The sequence below is a fragment of the Pyxicephalus adspersus genome, chromosome 1 (assembly GCF_032062135.1).
Source record: "Pyxicephalus adspersus chromosome 1, UCB_Pads_2.0, whole genome shotgun sequence".
In the NCBI taxonomy this organism is placed as follows: Eukaryota; Metazoa; Chordata; class Amphibia; order Anura; family Pyxicephalidae; genus Pyxicephalus; species Pyxicephalus adspersus.
In genome coordinates, this window is record NC_092858.1 from 135,479,579 (window position 1) to 135,507,082 (window position 27,504).

Below are 27,504 nucleotides of genomic sequence, written 5' to 3' on the forward strand. Positions count from 1 at the left end.
TTGTAATTGTTCAAAGAATGTTCGGAAAAATGTGCGGCCCTCCGGCATGTTCACTTCATCCAATCTGGCCCTCTTTGAAAAAAGTTTGGACACCCCTGCTGTAAGGCAAGAGTGCTTATCATAAAGCAAATGTCTAACTGTATGTTTTCCAACTCTGTATTCTCAAATAAAAAATTAGATATTTTGATTGGATGTGGGACTGTAGTATTTATAATTATAATATATATATTATAATACTATACTAATGATTAATATTAATAATATATACATTTACAAGCCTATGTACATATAGTAGAGCTGCTGAAGGTCATGTGATCTAATATACTGGATTCAGATTTATGTGTATTTCCTTACTCTATATATTCTTTTGTAATTCTTCTCAGTTGAGTGCAATGTATTTGTCAAGTTTAGGTCTTCTTTAACATGTGAACCTGGAAGTTTGGCCTCCAATCACCAGGTATTGTCACAAGCTAATTCTGAAACCAAATGTGCTACAAATGAAATACTAAAAGACAATAGCGAGACCTCAGTAACTGTAAATGTTGTATTTACATCAAAAACAAGTTAGGAAAACCACTTAAGCAAACAAATTAACCATAATCCTAATTATTTTAATTTATATGCTTGATTTCTTCCTTTTTGATTGTTTAGCAATTTGGAACACAGTTTAAACAGGGAAGTCTGAAAGTATAATAACAGGTTGTAATACAATGATGTTTGTTCAATATTAATAGCCATGTGGACAGTGAATGGTTATGTATTCTTTTCTATCCATTTTAGACAATTGCTGCACCTGCTCCATTTGCTGTAGAAACAAGCTGCCAGTGTAAAGCTCCCCATGAGAAACTAACCATTCCTCAGGCCCACATAGGAACACCAGGTGAGCTTTTAGATTCTTCTCTACCTCTAATGAACAAATGCCAAAAGCAATACCTGTTTAGAATGTCTGCTAGTAATCTCTGTATTTCTAGATTAAAAGCAAATCAGCTCAATAGCGACAGCTGTCTTTTTATCAGCATAAATTATCAAAATAATACACAACTTTTTTTTTTAATGTCCTCTATATCCCTTTTATTAGACAGCCAAGTATGGACATAAATGAATAACGATTTACAGTGTTTGCTGTATTGTTTGCAGGGTAACACTTAGGATTAGGCATGGTTGGATAGTTTTTCTTGGAGTTTATTTCGTGTTATAGGAACTATTCTGACCTCATATCAGAACTTGGAAATTGAGCTCTCCAACCTTGGAATTTGCATGTACAGGGGGGGAGTTCATGTTAAGTCTCTTAACATCTCCTGTATTACATACTGCCCAAGAGAACACCTTATGTGTTACCCAGTAAACTGCATTTTGGTGGACTTTATATATGACTGCTATATTTTACTTCACAACAATGCTTTCTGGGGCAGAGGTATTTCACAGAGGCCCTCAAGATTGTAGGGACAACCCAGAGATAAAACTGGATTTATTTCTTAACTATATACTGCCACTGCTGAACAATTTATAGTCTATACCAGTGTTTTTCAATCTTTTTATCATGGAACCCCCACCATAATTATTAAATTCACAACTCACAGTACATTAGCGTGGTGGTCAAGAGGAAGAATGTCACCTCTACATTGCTGGCCATTGGGAAGAATGCCACCCTTACAAATAGCTCATATAAATATACAAATAGCTCATTGGTGTCAGTTAAACCGACCTGAGAGTCACAAATTTCTGATTGAGCAAGGAATCCCTAGCAAACCTCTGTAGGAACCCCAGGGTTCCATGGACCCCCAGTTGAGAACACTGTTTTATATTGGCCCATTTATTTAACTGACTTTATATCATAGCTATCCATTTCCAGATATTCAGTAATGGACACACCAGAACCCCAACTTTTTTCCATACCCCTTGCTGCCTCATATGTGACTCTTCCAGGTCCCTTTTTAGTATTTCAGGCTAACAAAAGACATATTATAATATAACACAATTTAGCATAATATAACACCACTCTCAGCCATTCTTAGTAATTCTTCCCCAAAATTAATCAATTGAAATCTATTTAAATTATCTCATTTCCAATTCCACCTTCCTCTAAGCAGAAGACACACAGAAGTGTGTGAAAGTATTTTTTTTTACTAACCAGTCAGTTGTTGTAAGGACGGGATAAGATGAGGTGGAACCTTACCCAGTGATGGGTTTGGTAATGAGTAAGATCCAGAATCCAGTAACTTCTTTGGAATTTAAATGGCTTTTTGATCAAACGAGTCTGAAAAGAGAACTGGTCTTTCTAACTACATTAGCAAGTCAAATCTTTCTATTTCCTATACAGCAATAAATACAGAAGAAGAAAAAGTTCAAGTTCCTAATGTTAGATTTTGCTTTAGATTTGATCCATCAGATCTTTTAAATGTTTAGTCCAAAGGTTTACCGAAACATTCTGACACACAAAGGAAACAAAACACCTTTTATTAAGTAATATTGGTTGGGTTTAGAATCTGTAAAATTCTTGTCACTGTCTTTGCCCTCATGTCCAAGTGACTACTGCTTTTCTTATCTCTTGTCCAGCTTTCACAAGGAAAAGAAATGAGAAAAAAATCTCCAAAAGAAAGGAATCATAAAATGCAATAAACGCTTAACAAAATGTTTTTTTGACTAAAGAGATGGTCTGTAGTGGTTGTTATTGGGGACAATTCTAGTTTTTTTTTTAAGAAGCTTTGATTTCTTCAAATCGTTTTTAAATCTGGCGATGTGCAACCTGCATCAATTTCTTTGCCACAATCGTTGTGGTCACTTAAAGATTGGTATTATAAATGAAACAGGTAACATTGTTTGCAGCATTTGCAGAATTAAAGGATTGGATATATGAAAGATTTATTGCTTAGAGGGAGATGAGCAAATGCACACATGAGATGTAGCTCAGGGATGTACTCAAGCTAAGAACACAGATGGCAGGAAGAGCCAAGAATAGCAGCCTTATATGCTACACAAGTTCTCATTTGGGAAGGAAATTCTTTGTTAGGTGACAAACAAATTACAGGCATATAAAAGAAGAATAGCCCTCGCTTTGTGATAATACAAATTGTATTGTACATGAAAATGTCTCTTTACAGCAGCACAGTTGATCCTGCAATTTTCTTCTCAATGATTATACTTCAATGGGCCACTGCATTATAGCAAATCAAAATAGTGTACACAGACTGTCATCCTTTGTATTCAGAGCTGAAAGTAAAGAAAAAACAATGGGGTGCCACTAAGAAATGCACCACCCAAAATACGTCATTATCATTCTTCCAGAAATTATTAATTCTGGAAAAAATGAACCGGCGAGGGGATTATGTATCAGTCTGTGGTTTCCAAACATTTTTTGGGAAAAATATGCTGATACTATGAGAAAAAAACATAAAGAATCAAGCCAAGATTTTTAGAAAGAGAACATAAGCTCTTTGTAAAAACATAGGCCAATGGTTATGGTTATGTGAATAGGGTACCTGACATTCCTGAAAGAGGGAAAGAAGTAGTAATCATAAACCATATCAACATCATACAACAATATACCTATTGGGCCTGATTTATTAAAGCTTTCCAAGACTGGAGAGGATAGACTTTCATCAGTGAAGCTGGGTGATCCAGCAATCCTGGAATTGATCTGATCCAGGACAGAAAAGATTTGCTAACAAATAGCAAATTACTTTTAAGAAATCAATTCCAAGTTTGCTGGATCACCCAGCTTCAACAATGAAAATGTATCCTTTATTAAATCAGGCCATACATCAAAAACAGAGTTCCAAACAAGATGTAAGCCTGCATACGTATTATTAACCTCCTGGGCGTTACACTGATGTCTAGATTTCTGTACCAAAAGCGTTACACTGTTTTTCATGAAATTTTTTTTTTTACATTTTAGACCTGTAAGTTACAGAAATATGTCCGAACAAGGGTCTAGTAGATATCATGAATATAAAAGAGTATTTCCTTTCAGTTGTAATCCGATTGTCATACAATGTATGACAATCGGATTGCAACATAACATTTGTTTACATTTAACCACCTGGTGACAAAAACTCGGGGTAAACCATAATTGCAAAAGTTTTTAGCCCGAGCATGCTCGGGCTTAACGGCAAGGTGGTTAACAGGTCTCAAAAATAGCAGGCAGTAAAGGCTTAGCATCAAGGACGTATGAAATACGCAAAGGTTTTGCTTTATTCTTTTACATTTACTATGAAGAAATGTTGGGAAACAAGTATTTCACATGAAGAAAACATTTATATTAATGGAGCTGTATAGAATTGTGCAGCCACTAGCATGTCTATTTATAAAAGGTTTACAATAATACCCCAGCAGGGCAAATTATTTGAAAACCAGCCATGGTGATCAATAAATGATTTCAGGTGTGTCTTGTCCTATTTACTGTGATTGTGAAATTGCATTTTTATTTGAAGAGAGCACTGCAAGTGATGTGGTTTCTATTTTGCTTTACGAAATACTGCGAAAAAAAATCCATGATGAAGGACCGATCCAGAAAAAGGTGTCATTTATTGCTTTTACTTTCAATGGGTCAAGAATATAATTTTGAATTTGGCTATATTTGATGAGGCAGCAAAATGCTGATATAGAATAGTGAAAGAATGCTAAGAGCTGCCAATACTGGAGGAAGAGGCATTGATAGCAATAACGTCCTCAGGCTTTGAAACAAGGTCACAAAAAATGTGATTTCCCTCCTTGCCCCTAATTCTAATTTATATAATGGAGAATCTGTTTGTGATGTACAAATAAAGGTATAGTACTGCAACTGTGCTAAATTCAACAAGTCATTATTGTTTACAATGTGAGTTTTATGTGCTTTAGAGTCTGGGTACGACTTCAGCCTTTTGTTGGTGATCCTGTGCAGTGGAGTAATTGTTTGCTCATTACATACTGTATGTGGTCTCTATTGCCTGTTAGGAAATGCAATGATTGTGTTGTACTTTTCATTCTGCCTCTGTGCATGTCTGACATTTTTAAAATATTAAAAATACTGTATAGGAATCTATATGTGGCTTAGATTTTTATTTCAGAAGGAAGGCTTCGTGCATGCAGACAAATTGGGGGTTCTACTAGAGGAAGTCTACAAATCTATAGATTTAGGTTAATTTGTTACTGCAAGCAACTGCCAAACTAGCACAATATATAAATATAGTTTTTCATCTTCTGTAGGGAAGTAGATATGTTCTGGAATGTTGTAACTTTGAAGAAAAAGTCACATTGCTCCCAAGAGACAAGCTAATGTCACTTCTTTCTCTTTTCCAGTTGACCGACCTGTCAGGGTGTATGCAGATGGAATATTTGATCTTTTCCACTCAGGCCATGCAAGAGCCCTAATGCAAGCTAAAAACCTGTTCCCAAACAGTTACCTGCTAGTAGGAGGTAATCTATAAATTAACATATTGTGTTCTATTGTACTTAGTAAAGAAGGTGTAGTATATTACTAAAAAAAAGCTGATTTAGACATATGTGAAAGACAATTAGCATATACCAAGAGAGCTAAGTATATGCAAATACAACTACACAGATTGTGTGAATATGCCAATTTTTTTTTAGATCATACGCAAACCTTTTGCTGGTGAGGCAGCCATTGGCAGACATGGTTAGGATTGGTTAAGATTAATCAAATCCTTACCTAGGTGTCAAACTGTATTGATAGCACAGATTATAAATGGGCATTAAAGTAAAGACAACAGGGACTGGTAATCATGGGACATCCGATTGCCTCTCAGGAAGGAATGTTTTTACCCTGTTGGAGCAAATTGAACCAGGGTTTTTTCTTCTTTCCTCTGGATCAACTATGTCTATAAAGTTCTTTTTTATCTGGGAAATGTTTATTTCTCTAGTGGTTGAACTTAAAGTTTTTTTTTTGCCAACCCTTGTTCAATTAAATGAAGCGTAAAAAGGAAGAGAAAAAGCAGCTTTTTTTCTGGCACAAGAATAATGTTATATTATATTCTCAATAGACGATAACAAATATAAACAGAAAAAACATAACAGTTTCAAAGATTGGCCACAATAATTTCTTATGGTCCAAGCAGTATCAAATTGGCCCTAAGAGGCACTTAACTTAATAAATTCAACTTAGATCACAATAATTTCTTGTGGTATAAGCAATCACACTTTGGCCCTAGGGGGCCATCAGTTTATTAACAGTTATTTATTCAAATATACATAGATATGTCTATGTGTACTATATAATGTAACATAAAAAAATTCGTATTCAAACTTAATTACCGCAAGTGCCAAAGATCTGTTGATAAACTGATACCCCTGAGGAAGCCTTTTAGGGCGAAACGCGTCGGGTACAGCAATCAACATGAATAAATGATTGGAGGTTTTAATATCTGTATGGCAAGGAATGTATATGATTGGCTAGATGTTTTATGTCTAGAGCCCACTAGGGCCAAAGTGTGATTGCTTATGCCACAAGAAATTATTGTGGTCTAATTTGAATTTATTTTGTTAAGTGGCTCTTAGGGCCAATTTGATACTGCTTGGACCACAAGAAATTATTGTGGCCAATCTTTTAAACCGTTATGTTTTTTTCTATTTATATTTGTTATTGTCTATTGAGAATATATTATAACATTATTCTTGTGCCAACAAAACCCTGCTTTTTTGTCTAGTGGTGGTGGTTGAACTTGACAGACTTAGTTCTTCTTTCAACCTGACTATGTAACTATGTGTGTTTGGCAGGCACTGTAAACAATCTACCTGTGTTTGACAACAAGCGTATCGGTCCTGCCTAGGTCATTAAAGAATATGAATCAGAATTTGTGCACCTTTAGCAAAATTGTTCCCTTTATATTATCACCAGTAATTTTAGTTGGAGTTTTCTTTATTTGGTAATATTGACTACTATTTGTTAAGTAGTTAGATTTGATACATACTGATCAAGAGGAATAACTGTAGAATTGGTTTTCTAATGGTTTCTGTCAGTTTGCAGTGATGAGCTAACTCACAAGTACAAAGGTTTCACTGTAATGACTGAGAGTGAGCGCTACGAAGCTTTGCGTCACTGCCGCTATGTAGATGAAGTGATCACTGATGCCCCATGGACACTTACCCCAGAGTTTTTAGAGAAGCATAAGGTAATGTTATTTGTTAAAATTAAAGTTATATCCTTTCAATATCAGGTATTTACAAAAGACCCAGATTATATTTTCTGTTTATCTACCCTTCTCCTTTAGGAGCACTGGAAAGAATTTACAATTAGATGACCCAAGCACTTTTTCAGTGCAAACCTGACTCAAAGGGCCTGATTTATTAAAGCTCACCAAGGCTGAAGAAGATACACTTTCATCAATGAACCTGGGTGATCCAGCAAACCTGGAATGGATTTCTTCAAAGTCATTTGCTATTTGCTAGCAAATGTTTTGAATCCTGGAAAAGATCTGTTCCAGGTTTGCTGGATCACCCAGCTTCACTGATGGATGTGTATCTCCTCTCTAGCCTTGGAAAGCTTTATTAAATCAGGTCTTCGGGGGGGGGGGTTGCAGTATTTATCTTTGATTTTGTAATTTTGTACAATGTGTATTTTACTTTAGATGTCCAGGTTTTCCACTGTTCACGTGCAACTTTTAAATTAGCACACATACTGTTACAAAAACAGCAAACCATTGTAAATCTGTATAAAAAAGAAGTACACTACATCTCCTTGTTTTTAAAAAATACTCCTACACTGTTTAGTTTAGGTGTGTTAATTTGCATATATCTTGATTTGTTAAAAGAAATATAGGATCTTGATTTCTGTGCTACCAGAAACAAACATTCCTGTAACTGCGTTGAGCAACTGTACAAGTATAGTATATATGACATTTTTTTTTCCTTTCACTTTAAGAACAGTTATGTTAAATTTGGTGCCACATTCAATTTATATCCATACCATCTCTACCAAATATCCACATGGACTTTTAAGTAACCTCCATAACAATAACCCCTTTCAAAATGCATTGTCCATAAAAATATAATTTATTCAGATATTAAAAAATGAGAGATATCTTATACAAACATGCACATGATATGTATCCAGTCAACGCGTTTCACAGACTCTGCTTCCATTTAAAAAGATACTGGAAATCCAAACTTACATGATAAATCTCATGTTCAACCCTTTAAACAGCAATAGTGGTAGTCTCCTTTAACTTTCTCAGGCTTGTATTTTTTGTGGGGCAATGAAGGATGATGCCTTTGTCATGATCTCTTTTCATATCAGATCTGCATCTTCATAGTCTCTTCCTAATTTTCTATAAAAGTAAGATGTGATAGGTTTCCCTATATTACACGTTATGCCTCAAAGTGTGGCACACAAGACTTTCCCCAGCCATTAATTTTCACATCCTCCTCATACTAAACTCCATCTCACGGGAGACAACCCCAAGATTGCACAGGGATCATATTTTGAATGTTTGAATAAATTATGTTTTTATGGTGCCTTACAAGTCCATATGGACATGTTTTAGAGATAACATTTTCTTATTTCTTATTTTCTTTGTGTTCATTTTTATAGTTACTATTTAGGTTTTAATTCACTTTTTTAATTGTGCCGATCAGTTAAGTTAAGTTTATCACTTGTAATATTGTTGATGTTTGTGCTATTTGATTTTAAGTCCAATTCCAAAATATAATGAGGCTTTTGCACCTTGAAATTTTTCTATTTTAGTGACTGCTTGGACCAGTTCTGTCTGTTGAAGAGAATAAAAATTGACATTTTTTGTAGAAATAATTACAATAATTCTAATTTGATGTTATCATAAATATTAGGAAACAATAGCAAATTATGAGAGGATACAGGTTTACACTTATAATGAAGTCCATTAGGAAAAAACATTACATTGACTTTGTTGATTAAAAAAAAACAAAAAATCTTGAAAAGTGATACACAAATTATAAGGTTTTAGACCTTATATGAGATTTTAGTAATTGGGTTTAGATCTACTTTAATTATCTAAACGTATCTAAAATATTATAGTAAAATAGTATATCAGTAAGGTATGCAGTCTTCCGCAGCACTAGTATTTAGTTTAAAACATTATGATATTGTATCTTTACTTGATGTACACACCTTGTAAAAACCTGACATTTGCATTACTGATATTGCAACTCTGTTTTCATGTTTTACTAATTAGAATTTTAGTGTTAAGCTGATTTATTTATGCATTAGATAATATTAAAATTTGAACATTAAAAGAAGACAAAGAACTTTAAATCACAAAAATTACAAATCAATTTTATTAATGAGTTCTGTATCCTGCAGTGAGTATTAATCAATGCTGTTTTATTATGCTGTTGTCTAATACCTGTATTGAGCAGTCATGTACTATCTCTCTTTGTATAGATTGATTTTGTGGCTCATGATGACATCCCATATTCATCAGCTGGCTCTGATGATGTATACAAGCATATAAAGGAGGCAGGTAAACAGCTTTTTTCCTGTGACCATATTAAATATTTTTTTCTGTAACCAAATTGACTTAATATTTTTGACTGAATACTTTTATAATGCAACATAACTGTGGTAGCTCTGATGTTACCCATGACTTATTGTCCCAGCCCACCCCCAACCCACCATAGACTGATTCCCTACATCCATACACTAGCAACACTCAACTAACTAATACAACATTCCAGCATTGAACATTCAGTTGCAAATCCAGGAAAGCTACCACCACTGCAAACCATATCCACCACTCACCGCCAGCTTAAACCGGCTGTTCACCACCAATACCGTAACCACTGTGGGACACTATACCCCCGATGAGCCCCTTTTCACCATCAAAAACTCCATAAAGTACCTGCCTTCCCAAGACCTCACCTGCCAACAACTGAACCACACACATTAACCCCTTCCCCAACACAGGGTGGCAGGCGAGAACCTCCCTCCACTCTCTGCACCTTCTGTTGACTGCCCCTTCCTGCCTGCCCTTTTTAACCCCTTCCCTAAACTCTGCCTGGGGCAATATATATTGGGACCATTGAAAGGTTTGAATAATGCAGTCCAGTTTGTTTCACCAAACAATAAAGTGCATGTAAAGGCAAATTTATATGTGTTTTTACAGAATGGAAATGCATCCATCTACACAAGGGGTCAGCAACCTTTACTATCAAAAGAGCCATTTTGCCCCCTCTTCCACTAAAGAAAAAAAGTTGTAATCTTTTTTTAAGTTTACCTGTTACAACAGAATACAACAAACAGAAGTGCAGTGTGTGTGTATAGGCCTAGTTTGAAATAAATTAAACACTGAACTATGCCTTTTTGAGTCCTTCCCATGTTTGTGTAAAATTAAATAAAACGTAAAAAACATAATAAAGCTTAGCAGTTTTAAAGTAAACATAAAATTAGGAACCACCTTTTTTGACAAGCCCATTTCAGTATGCTCCCATCCTCTACGGGTTTCTTTCTCGGCCAAAAGAAAGCCCCTGAACATACAATATAAAAATTACATAAATGTTTTTTTCTAAAAAATAATAGCCTATTAAATGCTAGGGTTCTCTCACTTGTTTAATGTGACTTCTGTTTCTGAAGGCTGTAAGATGTGACTTTGATCTTCACACAGAACTGTAGGCTCTCATTCGTGAGGCCGGAGCGATATTTGGATGGTATGAAGTTCATGCTCAAGAAAACGTGTTTGCATAAGTATGTTGAGCCAAAAATGGACAGGACTCCAAATGCATACTTTTTCATGTTCATATACGTGTCAGGAATGGCACTCCATGTTTTAAAAACAAGTTTGTCGGGTTTGGGGAGGTTTTCAATATCATTCCATTTGTGCTCTTTAGCCAGAGTGGCCTTCTGACGGGCGACTTTTTCGAAATCCGCTGTCAAGCTTTTGAACTTGGACACCCATAAGTCTTTATCTGCTATGTCAGCCAGTTCAATTTCAAGATCGGCCTGACCTATCCCTGTAAATGCGGATAAGTTCAGCAGGGATGGGTCGATGTCCAGCGGTGTGATAAGGAAGGACAGAGTGTTTTTTTCCTTTCAGAACTTGCTGAATCTTTCTCCAAATGCAGCTTGCATTGCCCTAATTGCACGGTGTATTTAATCACAATTTATGTATTTTCTCTCTTCTTTGAACCCTCGCTGAGAGGGGAAGTGAGAGAGCATACCTTTCTGTACATCTCTGGCAAACACTGTCATCTTGTGCTTAAACGCCAGAACATCCTCCAGCAACTGCAGGGCCGTGCTTCCCTTTCCATGGAGATTTTTATTCAGCGTGTTTAGGTGACTACCTGTCAGGGATGGCCTCAGGGATACCTGAGGCCATTGCTTTCCAGGTAGGTTTTTACATGTTCCAGACAAGCAGCGAAGCGTTTCAGTGCGTCTCCCTTTGACAACCACTGAACTCTGTTGTGCAGCAGGAGATCTGAATATGCACTCTCAACTTCATCCAACAATGAACAAAACTGTTGGCGGTTTAACCCGTTTGCAATTATTTTGTTCACTATCTTAATAACAATCACTTCAACCCATTCAGGGGGGAGTGTTTGAGTGCACAGTGCTTCTTGGTGCAAGATGCAGTGAAACGTCATCAGCTCTCAATCCAGCGACTTTTGAAGTAAATTCACAAAGCCCTTATGTGCTCCTCCCATACTGGGTGCACCAGGTGAGTAGTTTTTATTCCTTTGGCTTTTAGACAACTCAAAACAGCCTCACAAATGTCCTGTCCAGGCGCTTGGCCCTTTAATGGTATGAGTTCAGTTCTTCCTGTGGCCCATCAGAGTTCACATATCTGCATGACAGTGCTGTCTGCTCAATATCGTTTACATCACTTGACTCATCACATTGAAGATGCTTGAGCTGAATTGATGTCATCACTTGCTTACTGGTGATGTTTGTTGCCATTTTAATGGTGATTTTTTTAAATTTTCTGAATAATTTCCTGTTTGTTTTTGAATTTGGAGAATAGATTCTCTGATATTTTTGTGAACAATTCTTTCATGTATTCTCCATCTGTGAATAGCTTCCTGCTGCTTACGATCTCAGGAGCTGCCACAAAACTAGCAGCTGGAGTTTAGTTTGGAGAGTTGATCTACTTCTTGAAAGTATGTTTGCTCTGCTCAACTTTCCATGCAGAATTAAACTCACTTTTTTTATCTGAGATTTTTCTTTTTTGGGATGTATTCATTGTTAGCTTACCACGGACCCAGTAATTTCAACTGATTAGGGAAATATTGAATGAAAGCAGCAAACTATTGATTAAGAATATGTAGCCTTATCAATCCCACCTGGATGATGTTATTGTCTTTACTGGATGTTTCCATAATAAATAAATAAAATGGATCAACAGTCTTTTTAGCCTGCAAATTCATTTATAGGGTGTTAGAGATAGAAAACTTTAAATTAATTTGAAAAAATTTCAAAAATTTAATGTGATATATTTGATGTAATTATGATTAAATTAACATTTGAATTATTTATTGAAATATCAAATTATCATGAAAAATTATCAATGATCAATTCAAAACTATTAAATCACCAATAGATAAACCCTTAATCAATGACTACAGGTGTAATAATATAAACTTAAGACCATTTACTTTATCCATTGAAGTCCATGATCAAATTAATATACCCCCAATTCATTATTTGGAGTCCATGATTAAATTATTATACCCTCAAAATCACTGAGATTTATTAGTATAATAGATTATTAGGCAATTAAAGACTTACTTGTAAGATCTTTGCTTTCTTTCAAATGTCAAAGTGTTTTTGGAATCAATAGCCCAGCTGCTGCATTGAGCGACCACCCTTAAATTCACTCAGTCCCGTGTCCCACATCGTACTGGAATACACCATGATGTTTGTTTCCGGGTAGAGACCCGGAAACACGTGGGACACGGGACTCTTATCCCTACGGGAGTCCCGCACCGATAACTCCACCCAATCCAGGAACATCACAGCAGGCGAATCCCCCTCCCCGTGCATACACAAGAGGAGGGAGGGCATTACCCCTCTGCGTCACCGCATGCAGCTCCAGAGTGGCAGGTTGCCGATCCCTGATCCACACTCATTGGCCAATTTTTTAGGTATACATGGTAAACTGTTTGGTAATACAAATCTAAAAATCAGCCAATCACATGGCAGAAACTCCATGCATTTAGGTATGTGAACATTGTTACGCTGAACTGCTTAGATCTGCTGGGATTTTTATGCCTAACCGTCTCTAGGGTTTACAGGGAATGGTCTGAAAAAGGAAAATATCCATTGAGTGTCAGTTCTCTGGGCACAAAAGTGCCTTTTTGATGTCAGTGGTTGGAGGGTAATGACCATGTCCAAACTGAAAAAAAAATCAAATAACTACTCTTTACAAATATAACTGATGTTTGCAGAAGAGTATCCTCTACAGTCACCAGGTACTAATCCAACAGAGCACCTTTTGGGGTGCCATAGGAGATTTGCAACATGATTATATACATGCCTACATCCCTATATCCTAAATGTCTTCTTTAAACATGGCCAGCAGTATTAATAAAATCTGACAGTAAAAGCGGAACAAGTTAAAAATACTTATTATTTTAAATTGCCCACTTGGCATCTGTGTCCCCTGGCCTTGCGTCCCCAACTTTCACACGCCAGGGACGTAGATGCTAGGCATGAATCGCTAGGCGACAGATTTCAGGCAGGTGTCGCTGGAGACGACGATGCCGGGCACGGCTGGAGGAAGCCACGAGCACGTGGGGACCAGGTAAGTTTCCCAATCTCATTTAAAATTTCACCCTGAGTGTGGCTCAGGGTTATCGCTTTTGGTGCTGAAAATTACCCCGAGTCACACTCGGGAATACCGCCAGGGAGGTTGCATACATAAGGTTTTTTTTTAAATATTCCTTCTGTCATACAGATAAGTATCTTATTTCACTTATTTTAGGAAAAAGGAAGAAACGTGGGGTGCTAATTGCCTCCATGGGCATCTCTACTGTTACCTATCAGGGGGCCACAAACTACTTACTATGCTCTGTGCTCAGCATAATCGTTGTCTCACTATTCCAGGCACATGCCTACTTTGGTGAATATGAAATACATTCAAACTAAATTAGAAGAACAGATTTAGTAAAATGTTCCCTAAACATTACCAATATGGAAGTAGTCTGGTGTAATGATGACATTGTACTTGGTACCCTCTAGGATTTTTGTGTAAATCCCACCTACCCTGATATTTGTTTCAGGTTTACTTTTATTTTTTTACCAGACGTTGCATATTTGGTGGACCGGATATTCTTTTTTTTTTAATTTTCTGAGTAACTGTTTTAACTTATTTATTTATTTATTAAGATGTTCCTAAACCCCTGGAAAGCTTTATGACATTGCAAGATTGAGACTTTAACCTACCAGTATTAGAAACTAAACTTGACCTGACCTGACTATTGGGAGGAATGTAAAAAAACTGTTAGTTCGCTTTCTAGCAGTCTACAGTAAAGTAGCTAATATTGTGGCAAATTAAATAAAAATGTTGGAAGACAAACATACCAATTTTTATATCTGCGACACATTGCTGCATTTTTCCCATTGTGGAATTGATGTTAACAGTTTGACATACCATAATTCTGGTGGAGGGGGGAGAGGGTGGAAAATTTTAGTTGTCCACTCAAGAATGCCAATGGGTCCACTCAAGGAAGCCAAATGGTGAAGCTATTCTAATTGTTTCCCTTTTTCTTCCTATCTTTCTGATACTTGCTCCATTCTCTTTTTCCCTCACCTCCTTTTCTCCCTATGCCTCCGAATTATGCTATCATCAAGTCCTATGGACAGATTACTTTGGGCCTGATTTTTTAAAGCTTTCCAAGGCTGGAGATGTTACACTTTCATCAGTAAAGCTGGGTGATCCAGCAAACCTGCAATGTATTTCTTCAAAATCATTTGCTATGTGCTAGATGAACTGCTTTCAACTCAAACCTTTATTGACACACTGGTAAAAAGGCAACACTGTGCTCTTGCTTGAATTTAGCTGTACATGTTCAATAAAAATATTGAAGAAAGCAGTCACATGCCAGCAAGTTTACATAAAAATCTCTAAGATGTCATTATCTAGAACATACAGTCGCTTGCCAATTACTTCCTGTTTGTTCCTATAGGTAGTAAGTGCAGAATAGGATCTTATACTTAGAAGCTTTATAGGAATGAAAAAAGTGGTGATGTGGGAGTAAAGGTTCCTTTGATATAGGCATAACTGCAGCAAAGGTAAAGTTTAACCTTAAAGTTAAACTTTAAGGCTTATTGATGCATTTTATGTTTTTTCTTTCATTCACATTTAACATAAATATAGCACTCAATTATATGAAATGGTTGTAATGTCAATAAAGCTGATTCTTCAGTGCGGTAGCTTGTACTGTCATCATACAGAAAAAGCTGTGATACTGGCTATCCTTCCTTTTGTGACAGGCATGTTTGTACCAACACAGAGGACAGAAGGTATTTCAACGTCAGACATAATCACTAGAATCGTCCGTGATTATGATGTTTATGCCAGACGCAACCTCCAGAGAGGATACACTGCAAAGGATCTAAATGTTAGTTTCATAAATGTAAGTATAAAAACAGCTGGCAACATGGGTTACATCAGTGTTTTTTCACTATCCTTAAACACTGTATTTATGATAAATCCCTCAATTCATTGGCCAAAACTATACAATAGCGACTGCAGACTGTTGAATACAACATGATATAGAAAACGAAACCTTATTGTCATTTAAAATCATAAATGACTACAACAGTTTGATGGATTACAGAAGCATTAGTGCTATAATCCCCTCTTAAGGCTGAATGAGTTCCATGTTTAATGCTAATATTTATTTCTTTTTCTCTGTAATAATGTTTCTGTGTTAAAAACCCTTTAGAAAGTGTTGGAGTTAAAGTGGAATTCCAGACAAATAGTTGAATATACAGTTCACCTCCCCCTCAAGCTCCAGTGCCTAATGAGATCTTTGCTAGCCGTTTATCGCCATATCGCCATGTGATAATATGGGCGAAAATGTTGTATCCATAAAATAAAAAGTGCTTCTCTAAAGATATTTGAGCAGAATGGTAATTAAGTATTGGTCAGGCAGGGTCAGATTACTAAATAATGTATGTCAGTGCTGAACACAATATTGAAAGAAAATCGAATGTAGCATTAGACTGTGGATTTAACCTAATAAATGCAAAACTTTATATATATAAATATATATGTATATCTTTTAGGCCAGATAGCCTGAAATCTATCTATTATTGGTATGTTTATAGGGGATGTTTTGGTATTAAACCTTGTTTTAGCTAGCTTCATTATGTACAGTCTTGTTGGGGGAGATTTAGGATTCTATTCTTTATAAATATTTCCGTCACCTTTAGGTAAGTGATAGAAATACCAAATTAGTATCTAGAAATGAAATGATTAATCAAGAATAGAAAATAGAAATAGAAAAACCCACCATGTAAATGATAACATATCAGCAATGCAGTCGTGTCGATGTATGATAGCATAAATCATTTATTATAATTCATTTGTTATAGGAAAAAAAATACAGGTTCCAAAACCAAGTGGACAAAATGAAAGAAAAGGTGAAAAATGTGGAAGAAAGATCAAAAGAATTTGTCTACAAGGTGGAAGAAAAAAGCCATGATCTAATTCAGAAGTGGGAAGAAAAATCTAGGGAGTTCATAGGGAATTTTCTTGAGTTATTTGGTCCTGATGGTGCCTGGGTATGTGTATGCATCATGTTTACTGTTTTGACCTGATAAGCCTTTATATTGATAAGCCTAATATTTTCCAAATTCCCAGCTCCATAGTCACACTGGTGGGGTTATAATGTGGCAATAATATTAATTTGACTACCCTACAACAATAAAGTAAAGCAGCAAATAAGCAAGATTATAGATATTTCTATACATTTTTTTAAATAAATAACAAAATGAACACCTGACTGTGCATGTATATGGCAATTTTGCAACATGCTTTTGCTTTTTCATATTTAGCTATCAGACTGAGATGTCCTGCATAAAATGTTCTGAATTTTAGCCTCACATTTCTATTTGAGCTATACTAATGTTATTATTTGTTGGATGTTGTTTGGGGTGCTTCAGGACTTTGGTTAGCATTACTTTTGGAGCACTGCCAGTGTGGTCATACATGAAATGTTCCTAAAAGTGCATCAGGACTTCCATTTGAATTCCATTTGAACACTGTTAGTGTGGTCATAGATGAGATATTTTTTGAGGTGCTCTTGAACTTCACATTGCATTTCTTTCTGAGCTCTACATAGTGGGCTTGATTTACTAAACCCCTCCAAGCCTGGAGAAGATAGACTAACATGGAAAATCCTTGGCAATCCAGAAAACCTGGAATGAATTTCCTAAGAATCAATTGCTATTAACTGGCAAACGGTTTCAATCCTGGACCAGATCTATTCCAGGTTTGCCGGATCACTTTTGGCACTGTGTATAGCTTTGAAGTATATCTCTATTTTGTAATTCTTTTACAGGAGAACAACTTTCCCAAAACATGGTACATTTTTTTTTTCTGAAATGGCTTTGAGGTTTTGTTATGGATTCATATAAAACATAAATGGTGCAAAGGAGAGTTCATAAACTACTTTTAAAGCCATAAAAGCATAAAATACACAGGAGGATAAGGGGGCATAGTTACATATGCTGTTTGGTATTGTTCTGCTGATAATAAATGTTTCACTATCATAGGAGCTATAATTCAAAAGAGTTTCCCATTCTTTTTAGTCATCCTTTCCAGATAAATCACTATGAATGTCAGAGTGTTTGGGTTATCACCCGTAGAGGAACTACTTATTTTAAGACTTTTCTTAGCCTGAAAAGAAGTTCAATTTCCAATTTTGAAAACCATAAATTTTAACCCATAAATTACATTAAACATTCATTTTTATACAGAGCAGGTGCTGTGAATACCTGTGGTGTACTTCAATAAGCTTTCTGGTATGAAAAAAATGCATGTAACATGTTCATGGGCAAAGGTAATAGAGACAATCTTCATAGTCCAGATGCTACTAGCTGAGGAGCATATGACCGTGAAATGCTCAGCAGGACCCGCAGGACAACAAACATGAGCTATCTATTGACTAAAAAAACTGTTCAGAAGAGGTTAAAACCACCATAAGTGTGCACAGATTGTGCTGTATATAAATAACATTATGTCCCAGAATGCATTTGACTAACAGTGTTTATTTTTTTCCAGAAGCAGATGTTTCAGGAGCGCAGTGGACGGATGCTACAAGCACTCTCTCCTAGACAAAGTCCTACCAATAGTCCCACTCGAGAACGTTCACCCTCTCGTTCCCCATCACCACCTTTGCCATGGGTGCTTAATAAACCCTCTCCTCCTTTGTCCCCCAAAGGTGCTGCATCCGCCTCTATCTCCATCAGCAGCATGAGTGAGGGAGATGAAGATGAAAAGTAAACTGTACCAAAGTTTTTATTCTAATATATGACTTTTATGACACAGAGAACAGCTCTGATTTGCTCAGCTGGCTTCTCACAAAAAAATTATTAGGATAATATAAAGCGTCAGAATTTGGAAGCATTTGAAGAAACATCAAACAATTCTCAGGCACCTAGGTAAAATTAAAGTAAAGGTTAGAGTGGTCTCTGACCTGGGTATATATGATAAGAAATCTCTTTACCAAGAATAAGACAAAGTATAGAAACTACAAAGCTAAAGTTGTTTTCCAAATGAATTTGCTGAATTGAAGAACAAATTGCAAACATATATATGAGGCTTATACTATAAAGTGTATTATGGGCATGCGGTTCCTGGTATACTTGAAGTTTGTGTATTGGTGGAAACCATGCACAGCAAACAGAATTAGAATAATTATCATTTATGTATAAAAAGCACTATCGGGGTTTTGCTTAATTTAATGCAGAAATGGCTTCTTTTTTGTGTTGGGAACCCAGAAGTGCATTGATTGTAATTAATTTTAATAACTTCCTAAAAATTGCACTGATTGTATAAATCCCTAATACATAGGTGCTAGGGGCTTAACACTTTACTGAGTATCTGTTGATTTAGATGTCACACCACTTTGTGCAGTACATGACTTACTTATCGTTCCCTTAGATTTCTCTTACCTAGTTGTCGTGATTGGACAGTGAAATTGTGTACACATCTTTGAACCTATAATAGGTTTATTGAGGAAATATTGAGTGAAAGTCATGGAACACATAACAAATAGTTAATAAAGGGGGCATCCAGGAATATAATATCTTTCCCATGTCCGTACCATGTTCTTCTATCACAGAGTTGCAAAAGGGCAGTGTACAGTGCCTTGTTTTAAAAAGTAAGTGCGGTTAATCCAGTTTGTGTTATTTTTTATGGACAAGTCAAGTGTTTGTACATCAGCACACCAACAGATATTTAAGTTTAGGACAATAAGGAACTATTCATAAAAAAATATATTCTATAAACAAACATACATTCTTTTGATAGCAGTACTGTTGATTTCCTTAAACTGTTTGTTACCTTTATTCTAGAGCAGTGTTTTTCAAGTAGGGTTCATCCAGGGCAGTGGTTGTAAATCTTTCAGACCTCATGGACCACTAAATCCAGGGAATCTGGACTGCGCATGTGCGGAGAGCCATGTGTCACTTAAAGGGGAAGAAACTTCGCCAGAGTGGCGCCATGTTGCCAGAACCTGCCCACTCTTCCATCGCAGGCTCAGACCTGCTTCCTAAACATCCTGGGAGAAAGGTAGCGCAGGGCTGTGGATGCAACAAAAGTTGTGTCTGAGTCTGCGATGAGAGAGTGGGCAGGTTGTGTTTATATGGGGGACAGAGCCTCAGACCACCAAAATTTTTTTGTAGAAGGACCCACCAGTTGGCAACTACTGCTCCAGGGGTTGTTAGGTGTTCCGTGAACAATGAGAAATTTGTGTTTAAAGAAAGTTTAACACCAATGATGGTTTGGGCTATCAGTAAAAGTGACATTCTTCCCAGTGGCCAGCAATGTAAGAGGCATTCTTCACATGAACCCAATGCTAATATACTATGAGCTGTGGATGTAATAATTAGAGCAGGAGTTCCCTGAGAACCTAAAAGAGATTTCGAGGGGTTCCATGTTAAAAAGGTTAAGAAACACTGTATTAGGGTATCCAAGCCCTTATCCCGGCTTTATGGAAACCTGTCACCAACCCACCAAGATAACAGTGCCTAGATCACCAAAATTCATTCAGTGCATGTACTCGGCAAAACCATTTATTCCTAAGGACCCCCTATAGTGTAAAGAGTACTATCATGTAAACAGGTATTAGGATCCCACCAAGAAGACTTTTGACAAGCAGCCCTGTGATCTAGGTAGCAGCCCTGGGATTTATGTGTCCCTGCCCCCGATACATTTACAAGCTACTCCCCCTTCCCCCGTCTAATATACAAACTGTAGAAAGATAGCAAATTATTTTGGTATGATATTAGGATAAAACCCATAAAGACATGGAGAGAACATTCTTCAAATGGCATCCATACTAGAGCTGTGTATTATGTTGGCACTATAAAAAACCTGTTTATTATTAATAATAATAATAATAATAAAAATAATGTTAATAATTAGGAATCAAACCCTGAACTCAAGAAATGCAAACACAGATGTACTTACCACTTGGTCATTGGTACATGATTGCAACACTACAGCACTGAAGTAAAGCAATCATTATGCATTACTCCAAACATAAAAATGAATATACACGGCCCCGGTCAGTATTTTATTTTCAGATGCTCTCCACATAAAAAAATGCACCTTTTTAGCACTGCTCATATGTCAAAGGAATCTGTTCTTCGGTGTTCTATGACCATCTATGGCATAGGATCTTTCTAGGATTTATATAACAACCAATTCACCTAAGTATATGACGTGTGCCTCTAGGGCTTATACGGCCTTTTGACTTTTTTTATCAATATATAAGTCCCAGGGCACTCAAACCTACATAGGGTTAAAGCAGAACTAAAGCCTGTATTACTCAACTATCCATGTTCCATCGCAGGGCACCGCCGTCTTCCTTCTTCACCTCCTGAAGATGATTTTCAGCCACTTTGACTGGCTGTACTTAAGCCCTGTGCAGGCATGCAGGTGTTCATTCATGCCGGGCCTGCACAATGTAAGCGAGGAATGCCGGGTTTCCTTGCTCAGCACAATTTGACAAATGAGTGGAGAACGGGTAGTTCAGAGCAGCTGAACCACCTGTCTGAATTACACGTGTGTAAAAGTGGGACACTAGTTCTACTTTAAAGGGAATCCTCAAGGGGACTGGGTATTTTGTTTTTTTTTTCTGCTGCTTGGTGGATGTTCTTTAAATTCTGCATATACAGAAAAAGGCATTGCTAAATTATTTTTGCACCTTCAGCAAAACAATGGCTGCACCTAATATTTCACAGCATATCTATCTGGAATACCAATCTTGCTGTTAGGGACAAATCACTGTGCCCAACGGAAGGCAAAGTAACTAGTGGTACACTGAAGGGTAGAGCGAGAAATAAACAACATCATAAATGGTGTACAGACATTAGGGCACATATAACCCCATGTCTAAGGCAGAGAAATCGAAGGAAACAGCAACAAGCAACACATTAAAAAAATATACCTTTGTATGGCTTACTTGTTGTAAATCCAGCAAAACTGCCATAGAAGAAGGTAATTAATAAGATGAATCACAAGACTTTCAGTAGCTTAGGCAGTATTTACCATCACTGTTATCTTGCTGGTAGTCTCCACATTTGAACTGCTGACCCAAATAAAAGATAGGCAGCATGTTGCATGCAAACGTGCAAACCTGTTTTATTTTTTTAGATTATGTGATAGGGTATGGTAATATCTTTCATGTGTGCCAAGGCAGCATGAGGTCCAAAAAAATCTGTTTCTCCTAGAATGAACATAATATACAACCAGTACATGCTTTGTATGGGTGCTTGAGTATAAAATTGTATTCTCCCTGTGCACTTAAGGCAACAACATGTCACAGTAAAAAATATAGAACAAACTGGAACAACTAGAGCACTAAGCATTTATTTTGCCTGACCTCTTGCAGGATATTTTTTTTCCAAATGATTTCACATATTTTTTTTTTGGACAGCCAAAAATAAACCTTTCCTAGGGAAATGTTACCTTTAACTAAAACTCATTGCTCACTCTTATACGTACCCACCATATATATCATCATGCTCATTCCGGACCTCAGATTTAGGCATCTCACAGTGGCGAGCAGTTTTTGCAGCCTACACTGTTTCTAATTTCTTCCAATATGAGTATGTGTCACAGACCTCACACGCATACATCATCCAGTTCTCACAGGGGTACTGTACTATATAGACTGTCACTTGTCTGACAGCATTGTCCAAGATGTGGCACTTAGCAGTAGTTTCAGAACTTGTGGGGGTCTTCACTAGGTAAACTACAGCTAAATACCATTCATAAAATGTTTATTGCACATATATTCGTTTGGGACAATTTTAGCTGAAATGAATGATTGACTTAAAATTAAACTGGATTTCCAAGACCACACAGTGAAATGTATTTTGTTCCTGTCCTGGTGACAGATAAAAGCAATAAAAACACATAGAAAAGTGGAGGAAGACTTGAAACTCCAGCAGCTTTTTATTTCTGTGTGTCTAGATTTACCTTTATCCAACGGCCACAGACAGTAATAGAAATTTAATATAGGTTCTGGTCTTTCCCCATCTAAAAAAATAAATGGTATTGACCAAAACTTACACTTCAGTCTCTATGGCCAGCCAGGTGCAGAAAAGCCATATAAATGAAAACAATAATCATGTGCTGCCTGGATGGACTAGGTGTGAAAACAGCAAAATACCTAAATCTGAGGTCTGAATTTTAATCAGTAGTTTGTATGAATGAGTAAGGCAGGGAAGAGATTTATGTGTTGAGTTTTCATAAGTGCACTAGCCCTAAGTCTAGACCAACTATTCTCAACAAGGCTTCCTTGGAACCCTAAGGGCCCTCCAGAAACTGGCCAAATGTTCTTTGAGCTATGTCTGGTTGATCTCTTCCCTCTGACAACCAATGCAAATAACATTTTCCTATTGATTGATTATAATATTAGTTCCCTGATACGTGAAAATTATTTTAAGGGTTCCTCAGGGGTAAAGAAGGTTGAGAAAGGCTGGTCTAGGCTAACCTATAGATAACAAAGGAAGAGGAGTGTCTTCTATCTACATGCTCATGTAAGAGTTTGTGTCATACAATGTTGGAATAGGTAGTTGTCTGGGGAATTAAATCGATATTTAAAGCGAAATGGACATTAGAATTTTAACAAATGATGTAAATTTTGGAAGACCTGAAGGTGATTGTTCCACTTTAAGCGCCTGCTTTACAAATAGATTTTAATAGTTCTGTAAGATCGCATGGTTTTCTATAAACTGTTCATAATAAAGATGACAATTATTAGCCTTACACTCCTGTGGTTCTCTTCTTCACATCATTTTACCATACTTATCTAAATTGGACAATGCTTTCATGAGTGAGAAACAAAGTTAATTCAGTTATATATGTGATGAACATATCTTAAATACTTTGGCCACCACAGACGTGCACACTATATCCATTGACACACTGCTGGATTAATGTTGGGAGATCATGCAGAAGATATTTGCGAGTTAGACTTTGACACAAAGGGGTCTACTTATAAGGCAGTGAATCTGACATTTACCAAAACATTCCTGGTGGACAATCTTCCAGGTCCATGTTTCAAAGGCTGTAATGGATTTTAATGTGAATGTTTCAGGGAATGTCAAATTCGCTGCTTTATAAATAGACCCCATAGTGCATCATCTGGTGCATGGCACTGCACATAATCAAGCATAGGAAAGTACAAAGTGTAGTAACCCAAAATAGCAATTTGCAATTGTTTAATGTCCTGATTGTTGTAAACTAATGAAAGGTTAAGGCTGGGTATTGCACTTTGTCCATCAACATGTCCTTTACCACTGGGCATCTATATTTACTTATTACTTTATTTACATTTCTACTTGTATACTGTTATACCAGTGTGGCCATGCTACTCAGGAATTACTTAGTTTGTGATTATTTACTTGTATTCTTTCCCTGTCAGAAAATTGTGAAGATGTAAGGATGTACTATTTTCTTCATGCACTCAAAAGTTATAACTACCAAAGATGCTGTGAGGATGAAATCATAAATATTTGGCTTGTGAGTTGTCTGTATCAATAATTTCCAGAAGCCTAGACGGATTATTTGTTATCATCGAGTTGACATCGCTTTGACAGCCACTTAACAGACAACACAACTAAATGTCAGCATACAGGGCTATCCCTAAAAAGTAAGACTATGCTTTTATACAATTTAAAGTCTTAAACCTACTAATCTATTCTTCTTGTTTTCTTCCATTCAGTCTGTTAAATATACCTTATTGCCATTATTGACTATGGTTTGTGTGATTCCTGTCCAAAGTTACGGTATTTCTTGCATGAAATGTTCAATGCAGGCTTTTTAGATCTGATTTTTAATAACCGCAATCAATAACAACATGCCAACATCCTCAGCTGCTTTTCATCAAAGTCAAGGAGGTGGTTGGGCCACTTTTGGAAGTGACAACCAAGGAAACTTTCAATTTCATCACTTGCCAGTGCAGAAAGCATTAAGCATGTCAGAATTTCACATGACCACTTGACCCCATTCTGTCCTGTGGCCTCAAATACCCAGGCAGAGCATTTGGAGAAACTAATAACAAGATGGCTGCCTATGCTGTTACAACTCACTTAACATGTTTGGGCTTGACAAAAGATGTTTGGATGGAAAATGTTTAGTTATATTGTTTAGTAAAGTTTATCAATCTTAACCTGTTGAGATGTAAAAAATCCAAATAGAAGAACTTCAAATAGGACACTCATCCTATTTGATTACACTTCAACCTAAGTTTCAGAAAGTATCCATAAACACCTAGACTTATATAATAAAAAAGCATACTTCCAACAGGGTGATAAATGTAAAAATTAAATGACTCAGGTTAGCTCCAGCATCTTACACAGCCTGTTTGTCATTCGTGCCGAACTCTAAAAAAGGCAGGGTGAAGAGGATTATTCGGATAATTGTTGCCTTGGATAAATAGAGAGAAAACCTAGTATATGTTCACTGGTCCTCCAGCATCGTTTTGGATGATTTACTGATGATCGGAACAACCAATGTTATTTCCTATAATGGACACAGCGAGGTGCCACTCGCTCTCACCTATTTTCCCTGCTTCTCCCTCAAAAGAAATGAACGGTGCTGTGTGAACAAAGCTCATTCATTCTACGGTTGCTGGAAACTATCACAAAAGATTCAGCATTGTTTCCCACACTTTGGAAATGGTTCATAGACAGCAAAAAATAAAATAATCTTGTTTTAGCCTCTCTCTATTTCTTCCAAAAATCAGAGAGTTTTGGCTATACATAAACCTCAAGACCGAACCTATATGTACACTGACCTAGATAAACCATGCAAACAACAATTCTGATTCAAGATTATTTCAAGTGTAAATAAAGTTGTGCAAACAATTTAGAGCAGAACAGCTCGCAGGCTGAGGCTTTTTCATCCCCCTACTGCTTATTCCTGCTAATAGACCTACTAGACTGATACCCTTCAGGGTTAACCCTTAGTAAAGGCTGCTGTATTTTCCAACCTGGAACACCCTGGATTACCCTTAATACTTACAAAGAGAAAGGAAGACACTTTCCCATCTGATTCACTACACCACTACCAAGAGATTTGATCTATCATATCCTGATTCAAACAGTTTGACCTTTACAAATGACTCAACCTGTATCCAAAAGTTCTAAGGAAGAGGCCCTCTCTCCTCAGCTATTTATTACATTGGTCCAGGAATGCAGGGACAAACCTTCACCGCACCCATGAAATATTTGTAAATTGTGCTAAAACCTCTAACAAGAGTATAAATTACTACTTTAAACCTTGGAATTATCATCAGCAGCAACTACATATATACCCCCCCGTGGGGCATGTTCCTAACTTTGGATCGATAAGCACTCACTACTATCCCTGAGGAAGCCCTTTGTGGCGAAATGCGTTGGATCACTGTGTGCCTCGGCACGGCTTTTTGAACAGTTTTATGGTTATGTGTAATACTTTATGACAAAATCCATTCTATATGTATATATGTATGTATGTATGTATAACTATTCTGTGCTGTGAAATAGTAACAGGACAGAGATGAAAACAATATATGTTTATGTGTATTTGATGGCTTATGTACTGAATAATCAATCAATACACTTCACTTTTTGCACAAAAAACTTATGAGACTCAAACCTCTTTCTTTCCTCTCTATTTATTTAGACTTAAATACCATATAGAGGTGACTCAACACAAAAACACATTCATATAGTGAGGAGGAGTAAAACCCTATATATTATATATATATATATATATATATATATATACACACACACACACACACACACACACACACATACATACATACATACATATAAAGAAAAGAAAGGAAATTACAACTATGAAATACCCATCTTTAAACTACTGTGACAGCTACGCCACCTGCTGGATAAACCACTGACCACAAATAAGGGATTCTCTAGAAGACAGCAGTGCAAATAACACCTTAAAATCTCCTTTATATTCCACAGAAAATAATAGAGTTTTATTGAACAAAAATGTAGTTTGCCAAGAGTACAACATGTTATATGAGAAAACAGAGCCACTGCAGCAGTGACATTTAGCAACTAAAAAGCACAATATGGCACTAAGTATCATCAAGGAGCAGTCCAACAGCCCGAGGTTCCCCCTGAACCAAAAGGTGGACACCCCACAGCAAGGTATGTATTTCAAAAACTGATTGTGGCAAATGATTTTATTTTATTCCTGTGTACTTCTAGATAGGACCTTATTTGTAGTTTACAGAATAAACAATGCAGATTTTAATAAATGTTGATTTAATAAAATGTAGTGAGGTTTATACTCATTAGGGGACTATAGAGTATATTGGCCCTGATAGAACAGACTGACCTTTTAATCATTTCTTATAGCATACACCAAAACCTGTTTCTTATGAGCCTTAGGCCTAACTATGTGGCATTTACTGTGTGTCTGTGCACTGCATATAGCACTTTGATGATCTCCTTGGTGTTGTTTCCTGGCTGTACACATATTTATGTATGTGACAGGACTGTGGGTCCCTTCATTATTTATTTATTTATTCTACAGCTAACAAAAAAACTTTATGCAACTTTGTTTATTTATTATGTCACTTTTTTACCGTCACGAAATGACCCTATATGATGGTAAAGTGGAAGTAACTTTGTTCACAACATAGTAACATAGTGTTGACACAGTAATAAATCCAATCATGCCTGTCCTGCACAGTTTACAAACACATAGTAAGAAATGAGACTTGATTTGTTTACTTTTCAACCTGTTCAAAATTTCTCCTGAACTTCCTGGCGGTAACTTCAGCAATACTCAGGCAGGAGGTTGAGTGGTAAAACAATTACCCCTGAGCAAAGCTTGGGGA

General features: G+C 36.6%; 1 protein-coding gene across 2 annotated transcripts in view; it reads left to right on the forward strand.

Annotated features, from left to right (window-relative positions):
- Positions 1–23,411, forward strand: part of PCYT1B (phosphate cytidylyltransferase 1B, choline) — a 39,729-nt gene extending 16,318 nt beyond the window's left edge. Inside the window, exons 2-8 of one of the 2 annotated variants that reach the window (XM_072427893.1) lie at positions 781–880; positions 5,278–5,394; positions 6,955–7,106; positions 9,353–9,431; positions 15,395–15,537; positions 16,502–16,690; positions 18,195–23,411. In XM_072427893.1, the coding sequence (XP_072283994.1) occupies positions 781–880; positions 5,278–5,394; positions 6,955–7,106; positions 9,353–9,431; positions 15,395–15,537; positions 16,502–16,690; positions 18,195–18,413 (999 nt within the window). In that variant the 3' untranslated portion in view covers positions 18,414–23,411. Of the gene's footprint in view, positions 1–780; positions 881–5,277; positions 5,395–6,954; positions 7,107–9,352; positions 9,432–15,394; positions 15,538–16,501; positions 16,691–18,191 lie in introns of both variants that reach the window. The other variant, XM_072427884.1, reaches the window with a different exon arrangement.
- The last annotated feature ends 4,093 nt before the right edge of the window (positions 23,412–27,504 follow it).